The 15,477-nt window shown below is 43.3% G+C and overlaps 1 protein-coding gene and 1 non-coding gene across 2 annotated transcripts; one reads left to right on the forward strand and one right to left on the reverse strand.

Annotated features, from left to right (window-relative positions):
• Positions 1-97: 97 nt before the first annotated feature.
• Positions 98-170, forward strand: TRNAK-CUU (transfer RNA lysine (anticodon CUU)). Its single transcript has one exon. It is a non-coding gene; the product is annotated as a tRNA-Lys (tRNA).
• A 2,367-nt stretch (positions 171-2,537) lies between these two features.
• On the reverse strand, positions 2,538-14,978 carry ACTR10 (actin related protein 10). Its single transcript, XM_059475064.1, has 13 exons — positions 14,846-14,978; positions 13,338-13,410; positions 12,049-12,131; positions 11,052-11,160; positions 9,225-9,332; positions 8,980-9,047; positions 8,627-8,706; positions 7,109-7,144; positions 5,759-5,838; positions 5,587-5,660; positions 4,328-4,409; positions 3,524-3,725; positions 2,538-3,007 (listed from the first exon to the last, which is right to left on the reverse strand). The coding sequence occupies exons 1-13, from the start codon at positions 14,920-14,922 to the stop codon at positions 2,826-2,828; spliced, it is 1,254 nt and encodes a 417-aa protein (XP_059331047.1). The 5' UTR covers positions 14,923-14,978; the 3' UTR covers positions 2,538-2,825.
• Positions 14,979-15,477: the final 499 nt, after the last annotated feature.

Consider the following 15,477-nt stretch of genomic DNA (forward strand, 5'->3'; position numbering starts at 1 on the left):
AGCAACGCGCGCTCCCATTGGCCGCCGCGCTGCTCGCACGGGGTGACGTCATCATACGCTACATTAAATTATGTGTAACGAGATGAGCCTCCACAGCGCCCGGCTAGCTCAGTCGGTAGAGCATGGGACTCTTAATCCCAGGGTCGTGGGTTCGAGCCCCACGTTGGGCGCATTAATTTTGAACTTCTTAAAACGTTCCAGGCGGGAAACGCCGACTCCTGAGGGAAAATCGTCGGTAAATACCTATGAAAATCAGTTTTTGTAAGTGACCTACATGCAACAATGTCACGTGCATAACAAAATAGAAGCCGTGAGGAGCTGGGTAGTGACCACTAAACACCGCATCCCATAACACTTTATTTTTTAATAGACAATGCAGAAAACAGGTGTTCATCAAGTAGGAACTCTGGGCTCCCCCACAGACAAAAGAGGAATTACAGAGATACCTGGATAAGGAACGGAGCTGGAAATGTAACAAGAGCCAGGGTGGGATTCTCCATCTGGGATGTGGCAACCCTGGTTAAACACAGGAACTACAGGAGAGCAGCCCCAGGGGAAGGGAGCTGGGGGGTTTTAGGGCAGCAGGAAATTCACCCCTGTGAGTGTGTGGGGCCCTGGCACAGGGTGCCCAGAGCAGCTGGGGCTGCTCCTGGATCCCTGGAAGTGCCCAAGGCCAGGCTGGATGGGGCTTGGAGCAGCCTGGGATAGTGGAAGGTGTCCCTGCCCATGGCAGGGGTGGAACTGGGTAAGGTTTAAGGTCCCTTCCAACCCAACCATTCTGGGATTCTGTGGTTTGTGTTGGTCCATCACTGAACAGGATCTCCGGGGAAGTGCTCCCAGCCAGCCAGAGCTCAAGGAGCATCTCTACAATGCTCTCAGCCATGGGATTTACTGCATGTACTCCTGCAAGGAGCAGGGAGTTGCACTCCAGGAGCCTCAGGGGTCCCTTCTGACTTGAGACAATCTGATTCCACCAAAAGGGAGAGGGAACGAGACAAAGCCACTTTCCCCAGGGAGATGCAGACCACAACGGGCTCATGAATATTCCAAAATCCTCCTCCAGTCAGGACTCACCTGGAGCTGTCTGCAATTGGCCAAACCAGGCTGCTGGAATGAGGAACCTCAGAGGGAAATCCTCCAGTCACTGCAGGGGTTTGTGTCTGTCACTGTCCTCCTGCTAAACCAGGCACACACTGTCAGTTTGTCTGCTGGGAGGATCCACAGATCCCACAGCTGTGCCAGGGACAGAACTACAACAGCCAGGGTGAAAACCCAGCCATTTCTACACCATTACACATTTAGGGTGTGATCTCTGAGGGCACACCATTAAGAGAGTTTCTCGCTCCTTCAATGAAATAAAAATCTGCCTTAGCAGGTCCTGGGACTCTGCACTTGACCCAGCAGGAAATGGGAGTTAGGAATTCTGTCCCTGCCACGTGGAACAGAAGCAGCTGAGGCTGTCAGTGATGCAGAAAGCCCACAGGAGGAGATGTGAGTGGGCAGGAGGAGGATGAGGTGGCAGAACACGCCGGGAGAGGTCCCAGGGTACGTGCACAGAGCAGCACAGAAATACCCCTGAAAAGGAAGGGCTAAGAATATCCTGAATTTCCTCAGCTGCAGTCTGCTGCAGTTCAGGAAAATGACATCATTGCACCACCACAGGCTCTGTAGGAGTTCCAGCTCCTGAGAAGGGAAGGAGCTCCCAGCTCCATGGGACTCGTGCTGATGGCAAATTCCTCTCTCAGGAAGCTCTGCTTCAGCTCTTATTGAGGTAAAATAAAACCTGCACCCCAAATTTCCCAGATTGTGACTGAAAATGAGCAGCACAGCCAAGGCTGCATGCTCTGTACACCTCTCTGTGCCTGGCAACAAGACTCTGTCTGTTTATCCAGCCTGGAGATGATCCCTGAAACACCAACCTCACCCCACAGCTATAAAAACTAACAGCACCTGTTAAGGAAAAACACAATGACAAAGCCATGCAGGAGTTACTGGAGTGCTGTAGCACATTCCCTGTGCCAGGGTTCACCAGAAGAGGATTTATTTAAATATCTGTTTGACTTGCAGAGTCGTGCTTCAGGCACAGAGCAGGTGGGCAGCAGGGGGAGATCTGTCACAAAAAGCATGTTTGTGCCAATGAAAGGCTTCACCACCCCAAAAAATGTTATATTTATTTCCCAAATTTGAGACAAAAATTGCTCTTCAGAGTAGGATTTACACCTCAGTCACCATGAGTCAAGTATGACTTCAAACCTGTTTATAATTCATTTATAATCTTACACTGCTGGAATTTTTCTTGGAGGTTTTAGCTCAGCACTATGAGAGGATTACAGGCAGAAGAATTCTCTACTAAAACTCTTAAAACAAGGGAAATAATGTTCCACTACCCTTGCTAAACAGCCCCAAACCATTTCTTCACATGTGACTCAAGGGTAGAATATTTTAATACAGAAGTTGGCACTAAAAATTCCCACAGATGTTTCCCTAGTGCTGTTCATTCTTCTCAACATGCTTGAAATAAAATATCTTAAACCAAATTCTCTCAGCAATGCCATTTACTATACAGATAAATAATAAACAACTCAGTAGGGAACAGCTCGTGAGGGGACAGAATTTCTCCAAAACAAGACAAAAGAGCAGAGGAGCTGCCAGAGTTAAGTCTGTAAACTATAACTGGACAGGGTTTTAAATAGTGTTAGTGCCTATACCCTGACAACACCCACACTGTTCATATTTAATAGTGTTACACACAAATTCATGAACAAAAACCAAAGCACATGGATGCAGCTGAAATGAGGCAGAATCCTTGTGTGGAATTTAAGTGCTTATTTTTCTGTGGAAAAAGCTCTTTTCATCAGTGGTGGGGGTGCTTTCCCAACATCAAACATCATTTCCAGGGGGGGGTTGTTGAGGCAGCACCAGTCGGGAATGCGGCCGGTCTGGCTGTAATATTCCTTGGACACAGAGCGGCTCCCAAGGATGTCCTGGAGAGCTCCAAAAATTGCTCCTGCCAAAGAAAAAGAAAATCTGCATTAATTCCATGGAGAATTTCTCTTTCTGCTTCTTCCCATCAAGAATCTTAACTGGGATATTTCAGCTCTGCCCCTAAATTTAAAGGGATGAATGGATATTGCTGCTTTCCTCCTCAGCAGCCCAGCTAGTCCCAAACTGCTTTATTTATATCCCAGGAAATTAACTGAGAACAAGGAATCATCTGCTCTCTGCTGACAGCAAACCTGGCCTGGCTGACCCACTTCTTAAAACAAAGTTGATATTTGAAGCACTTCAACCAAACCCCATTGTGTTCAGGGCAATTTTTACCCCCAAAAAGTTGCACCACAAATTCCCACCAGCTGTGAGAAGATCCAGCCCACAGCAGCTGACCAGGGAAGAAAAGCACCACAGAATTTGGTGCACATAAATTGTTCTGGTTTGTTAACCCTAAAAATACAAGGTTTTACTCACAAATCCCACTTGGAAGGGTTTTTTTTCACCCCCTCTTCCCAGTTGTTCCCATTCTTACCTCCAAGCCAGGCCACACAGTTGGATTTGGCAGGGGGAGTGTGAATCCTGAAGGTTTTGGTGGCAAGAGCTTCCTTGTACTTGGGTTTCTCCACCAGGTGTCTGATCTCAGCCATGAGCCTGTGCAGGAAGCCCGGCAGCATTGCAGTGCCCCCGATCACCACCAGGTTCTCTGCCAGCTGCTTCCTGGTGTCTATGGGGCACTAAGGCACACAGGGACACAAAAAAACCAAAATAAATCAAACTGCCTGAGCTGGAAGCCATTCAGAGGTCTCTCAGAAAGTCAGCCCATTTCTATGCCCACCATATTTAGCTGGAAAATAACCAACATAACAAGAGAAATGCAAAGGAAATGCCTGGAGGTGCAGAGGTGAAGGCTCCAGGCACAGAACTTCTTAAACAATTTGTTTTCATAAAGGATTCTAATTGAAATGTTTGTCATATCAGCCAAGTCCATGGCTCTCCAATAAATTGCATCTCAGCAAACTTATTTAAATGGCATCAATAGCTACAGGGAGCCAATTTTAATTAACATATATACACCACCACATAATGAAAATTTCCATTTATAGTGGTTTTCTAATGCATTTTTTCCTAAATATAATAAGAAGTGAAGCATTTGTATACACCAAGAAAATATTCTGCACTAAATTTAATATACTGCCTGCAATAAAGATGTCCAAATTAATTTTCTTCTAGCAAAGGTAAACCAGCAGCCTGCAGGACTCAAAGTCTGGAGTCATTTTTAACTGCAGGTTGTCTAAGGCTGGAGGCATTCCCTAAACTGTTTCTAATATAAAAGTACCTGAACCAGTGAATCCAAGATCAAAGTGGCAACAGATGTCTCCTCATTATCCTGCTCAAAGAGGATTTCCACCACGGAGTCTCTGTGGCACAGACAGAGGGGAGTGAGTGTTAATGAGCAGCACAACACACTGGGCTGAACTGGGCACAGCAGAGCTGCAGATAACTCCAGCCCTCTGCTCCAACATTTGTCACTCCTGTCACACAGCAGTGCCAGCAGGGAGGGGACAATCATGGGCTCCTTGGGACAGTCATGGAATCTTTGGAAAAGAGCTTTAAGGTCATTACATTCAGCCCTCAACCCAGCATCAGCACCTTGTTCACCCCTAAGCCACGTCCCCAAGTGCCACATCCACACTTGGTGTGTTATGAACACCTCCAGGGATGGTGACTCCACCACTGCCCTGGGCAGGCCCAGTGCTTTACAACCTTTCAGTGAAGACATTCTCCCCAATACCCCATCTAAACCTCCCCAAGTCAACCTGAGACCCTTCACCCTTGTCCTGCCCCTTGTTCCCTGGCTGCATCCTCCTGGCAGGAGCTGCAGAGTGAGGCTTCCTCTGAGCCTCCTTTTGTCCAGGTTCAAATGCCCTGTTCACATCACTAAACCTGTCCCTCTTATCAGGCTTTGACACACATTTCTCTTCCTCCATCCTGCCAACCTCTCTGTTCTCACCCTCTCTAGGGGCTCTGGAGAAGCCACCCCCTCCCCTGGTGGGTTTGCACTGTGCCCAGCACACAGCTTTCACTTTAGAGGCATTAAAAGCATATGCAAGCGTCTCATTAAAATCCAATTTTATGAAAACTTATGTGTGATGGTGTTCACAGGGGTCTGAGGATGAGGGAAGAGGCAAGAATGTTGCAACTCCATGTTTCAGAAGGCTGATTTATTATTTTATTATATATATTCTATTAAGACTATACTAAAAGAATAGAAGAAAGGATTTAATCAGAATGCTAGCTAAGAATAGAAAAGGAATGATAACAAAGGTTTGTGGCTGACTGAGACAGTCTGGACAGCTGGGCTGTGATTGGCCATTAATTAGAAACAACCACATGAGACCAATCACAGATGCACCTGTTGCATTCCACAGCAGCAGATAATCATTGTTTACATTTTGTTCCTGAGGCCTCTCAGATTCTCAGGAGGAAAAATCCTAAAAAAAGGATTTTTCAGAAAGTATCATAGCTACATTTATGTGCTTTTGGAGTTGAAATATATCCTTGTTATGACAAATACTCTGCCATGGCATTTCTCACCTGATGGGCCCAACTACATGGAGAATCTTTTCTCCATCCAAGGGATAGTCCACGTCTGGAGGTGGTGAGGGACGCTGGAACATAACCAAACTTGTATTATTATTATTATTTCAGAGCCCAAAAAGGCTGCAGCCACCTCAAAGGAGCAGGAAGAGCTTCCTCCTCCACTCACCTGAGCACTGCCATCAATGTTGAACTTGGCTGCCTGGATTTTCAGCCCCCTCTGGAGATCACTGACAAAGCAAGTGCGGACTGAGCAGAAGGGAAGGAACAGAGGGGCAGAGTGAGGCCCTGGATCCTTTCATCACCAGCAAAACCAATAATTTTCTTAATTTAGAGAAGAACACACACTCCAGGCCCTTGCTGGTCCAAGGTATTATCAAATAAATGCAAAGAGAAGCAATCTCTACACCCCAGCAGAGTTCAGGTGCTCTCTAGATCACAAGTTAAACAAAGCTGACACTAAAATCATGTTGGAAATCCTGCCTGTCCTTTCTCACACAAGATTTAAAGCCAGAGGGATGCTCTTAATGGTGCCTCAAGGTGCCAGGGGCTGTATCCTGCCTTCACTGCAGCCTTTGCACCACAGCTTCAAATGAGGCATTGCTCATTTCCTAAACAAACTCCTGCCATGCAACATTTTCCTTCCTGCAACTCTTCAACACCCTGAGAACTCCAGAGGGGTTTTCTGTTCCAGACAACACTGACAGAGCCCAGCCTCATTTGTATCCCACTGTTATTGTACACTTCATTATTGCATTTGGCACAGGTGAGCATCTTCCCCATGACATGCTGTCACAAAGGAACAACCCTTCAACACAGACAGCAACAATTTCATCCCCAGCCTGGGGACTCTGCTTCCAAAAGACTGCACAGAAAACACAACTTATCAGAAAAAGTGTGCAAGTCCAGGAATCAGAAAAGCAACTTCCATTTCCAAAGCACCAGCTGCATTTATTTTGCATTTGACTGAAGGATTTCTTCCTAATTTGACCCAAGGGATACACACTAGTTACAGTTTTCTTGAAAACACATCTTTTTCTCTCTGTTGCACACGTAACAATCACATAGGAATTCACCCAAGTTCTCCCAAAGAAAGAATCTACTTTTTCTGGTGTAGTAAATGTAGTTCTTGTCTCCTCTTGCCTGCCTGAACACCCCAAAACATCTTTATAAATACTTTTTTTTGAAAAATTTACTTTAAAGCAAACTGAGCCTTTCTAGTTAATCTATAAACAACACTACACAACAGTGCAATCCTCTTTCTATGCCCACCTATCAAATATATCTAAAAGTTGCAACTCAACAACACAGAGGTTAAAGTGAAAGAGGAATTCAAAACCTGGTTTTGGTTTTGCTTTCAAAGAGGAAGAACAACACAAGTTCATCTAAGGTAATAAATACAGCAGAGAAGAGAAATAAATTCCTAAATGTAAAATATTTTTAATTCCTAAATGTAAAATATTGCACACTTGTTATTATCACACTCCACTATAGAGATATACAAAGCAAACAAATTTACCTTTTATATCCTCTACTATGTCTTCTGGGACTGAACCTGAAATAAGAAAAAAAAAACTTAGTTTCATTCTTAAATTCTCTTCCTGCTTAAAAAAAACTTTTGTTCTAAGATTGAATTACATTTAATAGATTAAACTTTCACTCTGACAGCAGCTTTCAAAGATTTCCAAAGTAGAAAAGATATTAAGAACAGAAATAAGTTTGCCTTTGCTCAAAACTGACTGAAAAATTGCTGCAGAACTTTTATCTCAGCTTTTATTCAAAACTGCTGGGAGAAGAGGCTTGTCATAAAAATAATACACTTGTGAAATTACAGAATTATAAGGTTGGAAGAGACCTTCAGGATCATGGAGTCCAACCCAGCCCCAACAGCTCAGCCCCGGCACCCAGTGCCACATCCAGGCTTTGTTAAACACACCCAGGGATGGGGACTGCACCACCTCCCTGGGCAGCCATTCCACAACTTTCTCACCCTTTCTGTAAAACACTTTTCCCTGCTATCCAGCCTGTATTTCCCTTGGTGCAGCTGGAGGCTGTGTGCTCTGGCTGTGTCAGTGCTGCTGCAGACAGAGCCCAGCCCCAGCTGAGTGCAGCCACCTTCACCTTTCAGGGAGTTGTAGATAAAATCAAATAACCCAAAGTCAGCTGAAGGTTGGATAAGCTCAAGACACTGAACTTTTTAAGGAAGCTGATGCAGATTTGGGTCTGAACTGGGAACTGCAGCACTCACTGAGGAGTGTCAGAGCTGCCTTTCACCTGCTGAGGATGGGATTTGTTGCATTCCTGATCCAGGAGCTTTTTGTGCTCCTGCCTTTGTAAAGCAGAGCTGGCAGAGGGTGCCTGGGTGTCCAGGAGGGAGGGAGGGAGGTGCTGCTGCACCTTGGCTGCCCTGGGAGGCTGCTCCTGCTCAGCTCCACCACCCAGGCTCATTCCCTGGGCTTCCTCATGGGCTGACACCAAAGAAATGCAGGCAAGGTGCTGGAATTGTGAATTATTCTAACCCTCCTTGGGAGGCTGCTCCTCCAGAACTTTCTCACCCTTTCTGTAAAACACTTTTCCCTGCTATCCAACCTGTATTTCCCTTGGTGCAGCTGGAGGCTGTGTGCTCTGGCTGTGTCAGTGCTGCTGCAGACAGAGCCCAGCCCCAGCTGAGCACAGGCACCTTTCAGGGGCTGTGCAGAGTGATGGGGGCAGCCCTGACTCTCCTTTTCTCCAGGCTGAGCACCCCCAGCTCCCTCAGGGCTTCCTCACAGGGTTTGTGTTCCCAGCCCCTCTCCAGCCTTGTTGTCCCCTCTGGACATGTTCCATTGTCCCAATGTCCTTCCCAAAGTGAGGGCACAGAGCTGGGCACAGCACTCCAGGTGTGGCCTCAAGTGCTGAGTACAGGGGAACAACAACCTCCTGCTCCAGGCCAGGATGCCAAGACAGAACTCATGCAGGCAGGCCACAGCAGACACAGAGAATCCTAAACCCATTTTATTTTCTGTTCCCAGCACAGATTGCCCACCCCAGTCCTTACCCATCACAGAGGGAAGGCTTTGTCCCTTGGCCAGTCCTGTATCCACTGTGCACTGCTCCAGCAGCTGATACTCCAGCTCCCTGAAACAGAGCACAGGAGGGTGGGAGAGACATCCATGAACCCAGAGACAGGATTTATTCCTTGCAGTTACATCCTTGTAAATATAATCCTAAGGACACCCCATTCCCACAGATTTTACCACATCAGCTACAGCTGCACAGTTTTAATTTAAAAAATTTACAGCACGATGTTATAGCAAGTTATGATTTAGAAAAGGAATTTTTGCTCATGGTCAAAGAGGAACTTTGACATGTAAATAATTTGTAATCTGGAATGGGTAACTATGAACTTACTTGTGGATGGCCTTTCCTCCCAGGGGAAGGGAACCCCAGCAACTTAGGATTGGAATTCCCTCATAGATCTACAGAAAGTTCAGGAAAATCTCTTTTACATTAGCTTTCAATCTGCTGGAATAAAATGCCTTTTCCCTTCTACAATCCCTTGCATCTGCCACCTTCTAACTGCTTTTGTCCAAAGTGAATTTCTAATCAATAAAAATCTCATGTTTCATGGCAGCCCCACTGAAAAGAAAGGATACAGGCAGCACCAAGCTTTCTGCATATCCACAGTCCAGCACCATGGCAGAGTTGATCCCCAGTGTCAGGAGAGACATCAGGTGGCTTGGAGCAAACAAAACAGAAGGTACCTGCACAGAAACCAAAAGCAAAGTTGACAGAAGAGGGGAAAAAGGAAACAAAAAAGAAACAAAGCACTGATGCCTTTCCTGAATGGCATTTTAAAAGCAAAACCAAAACAACTTGAATTATTCCAGTAGTAATCTAATGAACAAATACAACAGGATTCCAGATTCTGTGTCCATCTTCTTTGTGGTGCACACCAGGTACTTCAGTAATGATGGATTGCAAGAAAAGCAAGTGTTGGCTATAAAACTCATGTCCACTTTCTTATTGTTATTGAAAAAATGAAAGAAGCTGAAATATAGCCACTTCAAAAGCTGTAAAAACTTGAAGATGTGAATAAAAGAGCTAAAAAAACCATAAAAGTGTGCTTTATTATAAACACTGCTGCATCCAAACAGAAGAGGCTGTTTGAAACATTCTCATAAAAACAATGTGGAAACTCAAGTTGAAATTACATGAGAATTACTTCCTTCTCCCAGAATTCCATCAATCAAGTTTTCTAGAAGCAACAGTTCCATTAAAAGAACACTTTGAAGTGTGAATTAAATGAGAAATTTCAATAAATCCTGCACTTACAGGAACCATACTGACCCTTAACCCAGAGCCAGAAGGCAAAATATTGACCCTGTATTAATAAACCACTCTTTGCACCAAGCAGAAAATAGAAACCAGAGAGAATTCAGTTTGTATCAGTGTTAACTGGCTTCTCAACATTACAAAGTCTCTCCATCAAAATATGACTGAATACCTGAGCCATTTTCAATAAACCATGTTGCATGGGATGTGCTTTAGCTGAGACATTTTATTGCTGCAAAAGGGATTAGGAAAAAAACCACAAAAAACCAACTGAAATCTTTCAGCAAGGTGAAGTGATCAGAAAATTTTACCAATATTCTGTAAATATTGGTAAAATTCTGTAAGAAAGAATTATACAGGAGTTTGAGCTCAGTTGGTAACTGTGCTGTGGAAGGACAGTGAAGTCAAACTGCTTTCATTAATTTTATAGAAAATCCTTGAACTTTTTCCTGTCTGAACTGAAGAAGCATGGAGTCACCTTTTAAAACATTTTATGTTACAACTACACAAGAATTAGGTTCAGACTTTTCACAGCATCCTTGACTGGTTGGGTGCGATGGAACCTTAAGGACCATCCAGTTGCACCTTTCACTGTCCCAGGCTGCTCCAAGCCCCATCCAGCCTGGCCTTGGACACCTCCAGGGCAGCCACAGGTTTTATTACCCACAACTTTTCTTCACAAAGGCTGATTAGGCAGAGCACTATTTGATTTCAGGTAAGTTCCTCTCCAAATGGGCTCAGCCATGTGCTGGGCAGATATTGACTGTGGCAGAAATCAGGAGATTTGCTGACAGGGCACTAAGAAGTGTTTAAATAGAAATCCTGGCTGCAGGCAGGGCTCAGTGGGGATTATTGGATCTGTCTGGGACAGTGCACTGTGAGCTGTGTTATCCACAAGGCAGGGAAACCTTGCAGAGCCTTGTTAATTGCTGCTGCTGCTTTGTGGCCTCATGAAGAGTCAGAAAGGAACAAAATGGTCTTCAATTCAACTTCCATGCCCTACTTCCTCACACCATCATCTGAATTTTCTTTTTTATGCCTCTCACTCTTTTGCCACTATTTCCATTTTTATTTCCCACATCTGGTACTTACAGCAAAATTCTTCCTGGCAAGTGGAGCAAATGTGCAAATTTCTGTGCAAGACTCACCTCAAAATGCTTGAAAAGGACCCTGGTGAGGGTGCCCCTGAAGTGTGAGGGGCACAGCACTGACTCTATGATCACAACACGCCTGTCCCTGGGATTCACCAGCAGGTACCTAAAAACAGACAAAGATGTGCAAAATAAAATTGGGAAGTTTAAGTAGATATTATGAGATCTGTTCTACAGTCATATTCCATTTTCCTCAAAAATCCTAAAGATTTGCACTTAGATACATTTGCTACAGCAGACCCAAAGATTTTCACAAACCTAAAAACCTCAGTGCTTTCCTAAAAGGAAGTCACGGAATTCATTATACATTTCTAAATCAATATAAAATAACACAAGAATAAGACATCAATGGCTTGTCCAGTGTCATAAAGCACATAAGAATGATGATACTCTGATGCTCTGATTTCAGTGGAAGAGGATGAAATTGTCCAGATTCCAATTGCAAAGTGTTGGTCCAGGACAGGAGAAGAAAACAACCCAGCCCACAGCAGATCTGAGGCACAGAAATTAAATCCTGGTTTCCCTGTGATGGTTTTCACTGTGGAAAAATATGGATTGGAAGCAAAGAGAAAAGACCAAGCTCAATTTCATTATTCACTAAGGGTACTAAAAACAGAATAAAGGGATGTACTGCTGAGGTAAAAACATTCCACAGGTAAAGATTCCTCCTTCCAAACCACTGTGGGGAGAGTTCTGCACTGACAGGAGCTTCAGCCCTCCCAAAATCAATGCAAGTCCTGAGGGAATGCCTTCCCCTCCTCAGGCCCTTTATAAACCCCTCAGCTCAAAGGTCATTTATCAAACACCTCCTGCTTCAGCAGAGCAACTGCTGCTGCAGGACAGGAACTCTCTGCGAGATAACCTGGATCTCAGCACCACCACAGCCTGGCAGCCCCTTGCACAGCCTTATCTCAGTGTTCTTATCAAAGCAGGCAGTGCCCATCCCCTGCTCACAGCCTGGAAGTGCTCAGGGAAGGCCTGGAAGGTCTCTTACCTGAAATACAGCATGTGGATAAACTCCTTCAGGTAGGAATAGAGCTCCTCTGTGTTGATGTTGTACTGAACCACCTTGACAGGCTGGGAAGGGAAAATACCCCCAGTCAGCTCCAATGCTGGGCAGTAATTATTTATATTTCTATATAAATAATTATATAGAAATAAATAATTATTCTATATAATAATATACATTATTATAAGATATTATTATAAAATTAGTTTTATGTATGTATATAAAATAATTTTAAATATAAATATATTATATATAAAATATATTGTATATAATATATAAATAAATGTATAAATTTATAAATATATATTTATATACTTATAGAAATATATAAATTGTATATAAAATAAATATATATATTTATAAAATAAATATTTATAATATATAAATATAGAATATGTATATAATATATAAATATACAATATATATTGTATACAATACATATATTTTATATAATATAAATATATAATAATTTATACAAATATATATGTTTATATAAATATAAATATATTTATATATTATAGACAATATAAATATAATATAAATATATGATATGATATGATATTATATTATATATATTGTATATAATATAAATATCGTGTATATAATATATACTATTTAATAATACAATATTAAATATATTCTATATATGAAATATTAATATTGTAATAAATATAAATATATACTATATAAATATAGTGTATATAATATATAAATATTTATATATTTTATATATTTATAATATATAAATATTTAAATAAATATATTATGTATATAAAAATATATATTATATATATGTATGTCTATATATATTCATATATTCACAGGATATATAAAGAAATATATAAAATACATAATATATATTTTATCTGAAATTATATATAAATATTCACTCCTGCCTGATTTGCTCTTTGTCCTTAAAACACCACATAAACCCACCCTATAACTGAATTCCAGTTAATTAATGCTATTTTTTCATACAGGCAGCTTAGAATTAGTTTTCCAACCTCTACTAAATGAAAAGAATTATTATTATTATTATTATTATTATTTCTCAATAAATGCCCCAAAACACAAGCTCCATGGTCAGTGAGCACTGGCATCACACTTACCTGCACCTACCCACAGTTTTTAAATGCAGCAGTTAAAATAATGAAAAATGTAATAATAAAGTTTCAGAATATTTTATTCAGGCAGTGAAAAATGGCTTGTGATGGACAGAAAAAGCACCTGCAAATTCTTTCTATGCCATAACAAACAGCATAAAACCAGCTCACCTTTGAGGCATCAGGTTTCTTGATTTCACTGGGGATGATGCACCTGGGTCCTGTTTCTCCTGCAAACCCACACCTGAAAGAAAATGTTGATTTTATTAAATTATTTAAAGTCATCACTTGACCCCCTGGGCCTGGGGACCATCACAGAGTAATGAATTAGGGAATTCTCCTACTGCAGAGAGGGGTTTTGCACACAGTTTTCCTATCCAACCACTTGAAGATAAATTTAAAAATTTAAATTTAAAGGTTTTGTATCTTTTTTATTGACTCTCTCAACAAAAGGATTAAAAACAGCAGCAACCCCAAATCAAACTTTCCAGAAACCCACCTGGTCTTCCTCAAACACACAAGAACTCTGTACTGAAGAAAGGAAGTTAAAAGCAAAATAAATTCAAAGTTTGTTCTAGCCACAGTGCCTGATATTTGTTTCACCCCTGTCCCTCCCAGTAACTACAAATCTCTGAGGAAAAATACAGTTTTCTGCAAAGATGCTGGACTTGGAGCACTTTTAATGTAAAAAGTCAATTAATGCTTGACTGGGATTTGGCAAGTGTAAACATGTTGGACCATTTCAGAAAAATAAAATCTTGAAGCAGAATTTTGAATTTCTTGAATTCAGAATTTAATTTTCTTCTTCTGTCTCAAACAGAAGCTTGTGCAGTCCCAGTGTTTTCCTTGAACTTTCAGCTAATTTCAGCCTTATTTGCAACAGAACAAACATTTCTCATACAATTCAGCTCCTGTTACTTCTATCAGAATGAAGGCTGGAAACAGATCCTAGAAACACACTATTCAGGGAAAAGGCATTTCCAAAAGAGGGTTTTATTGGATAAACAATGGCCAAGGAATAAAAGCTCACAAGCACTACAAACTTGGGAAAAGCTGTCAATGTGAATCCACCCATGGGAATCACCTGTCCCCATCCATGTAGGCTCTGTTAAATCCTCCCATTCCCATGTAACAAAGCTTTTGGCCCACGAGGTGAAATACTAAAAAAATAGCGAGAATTCCTGCTTCAGCACTAGAGCTAAATCTTGTTTTAATCTAAACCACAACATTAAAAACGTAGGCTGTTCATTACCAGCTCCACACCACACAGATCAAGACAGAAAGGGGAAAACCTCACATAATTATTCTTGGGATGGGAAGGGGACTTAGAAACCATGGTCAGGGACACCTTCCACCATCCCAGGGTGTTCCGAGCCCTGTCCATCCCTGGTCCTGGACATTTCCAGGGATCCAGGGGCAGCCACAGCTTCTCTGGGCATCCTGTGCCAGGGCCTCACGCCCTCACAGGGAATTATTTTTTCCAATATCCCATCTAAGCCTGTCCTCTGTCAGCGTGAAGCCATTCCCCATGTCCTGTCACTCCAGCTCCTTGTCCAAATCCCCCTCCAGGACTCTCAGAGTCCCTTTAAAGCACTCGAAGGAGCTCTGAGGTCTCCCTGAATGTTTCCCTTCCGCAGACCGGACACCCCCAAATCGCGGCCTCAGCGCGGGGCACTCACTTGGTGAAGGCCTGTCCCAGGTCGATCACCACGGCGGTTTTCTCCCCGCCGCTGCCGAGCCCCTCGTACAGCGGCATCGCGGCCCGGCCTCCCTTTCTCCCTCCCTTCCTCCGTTCCCTTCCCCGCTTCCCTCCCGTTCCCCTCCCTCAGCCGCCGCTACCGGGCCCTTCCTGCTCCCGGCGCGCCGGGCTGCCCGCAGCGCCTGTCCGCCCCTCCACGGCCCCGCTGCCTCTCTTGGGCCAGCACCGCCGCTCCCGCCTCATCCTGCAGGGCTCCAGCACAGCCGGGAGCGCCGTGGTGCCGGCGGCGGGCGCGGTGCGGGGCGGGCTCCCCTCAGCTCCGCTCCGGCAGCACTACGGGCAGCTTGGGCAGCCGCCATGAGGGGCCGGAGGGGCGGGCCCTACCTGAGGGCGGCGGGGGAAGCGCGGCCGGGGCTGCTCCGGCTGGAGCAAAATCGTGAAAATAACAGAATCATTTAGGCTGGAAAGGCAGCCCAAGGTTATCGAGTCCGTGAAAAACGCCAGTCACTTGTTTTTAAATTTGTTTAAAGTTTAGTAATAATAAAATGGTTATTAAAAATAGTAATACAATTAAAGTAATAATAATTTGGACAAATTGAATTAGGACAATAT

This window comes from Ammospiza nelsoni, chromosome 6 (assembly GCF_027579445.1).
Source record: "Ammospiza nelsoni isolate bAmmNel1 chromosome 6, bAmmNel1.pri, whole genome shotgun sequence".
NCBI lineage: Eukaryota > Metazoa > Chordata > Aves > Passeriformes > Passerellidae > Ammospiza > Ammospiza nelsoni.

Bases quoted from the DNA above. Each gene is read 5' to 3' on its own strand.
- ACTR10 (XM_059475064.1), bottom strand. From the start codon at position 14,922: ATGCCGCTGTACGAGGGGCTCGGCAGCGGCGGGGAGAAAACCGCCGTG. The intron at 11,161-12,048 runs GTAAGAGACCTT...GTCTGTTTTTAG, and splicing joins ATCCACATGCTGTATTTCAG to GTACCTGCTGGTGAATCCCA. The intron at 3,726-4,327 runs GTACTTTTATAT...TGTGTGCCTTAG, and splicing joins TCTTGGATTCACTGGTTCAG to TGCCCCATAGACACCAGGAA.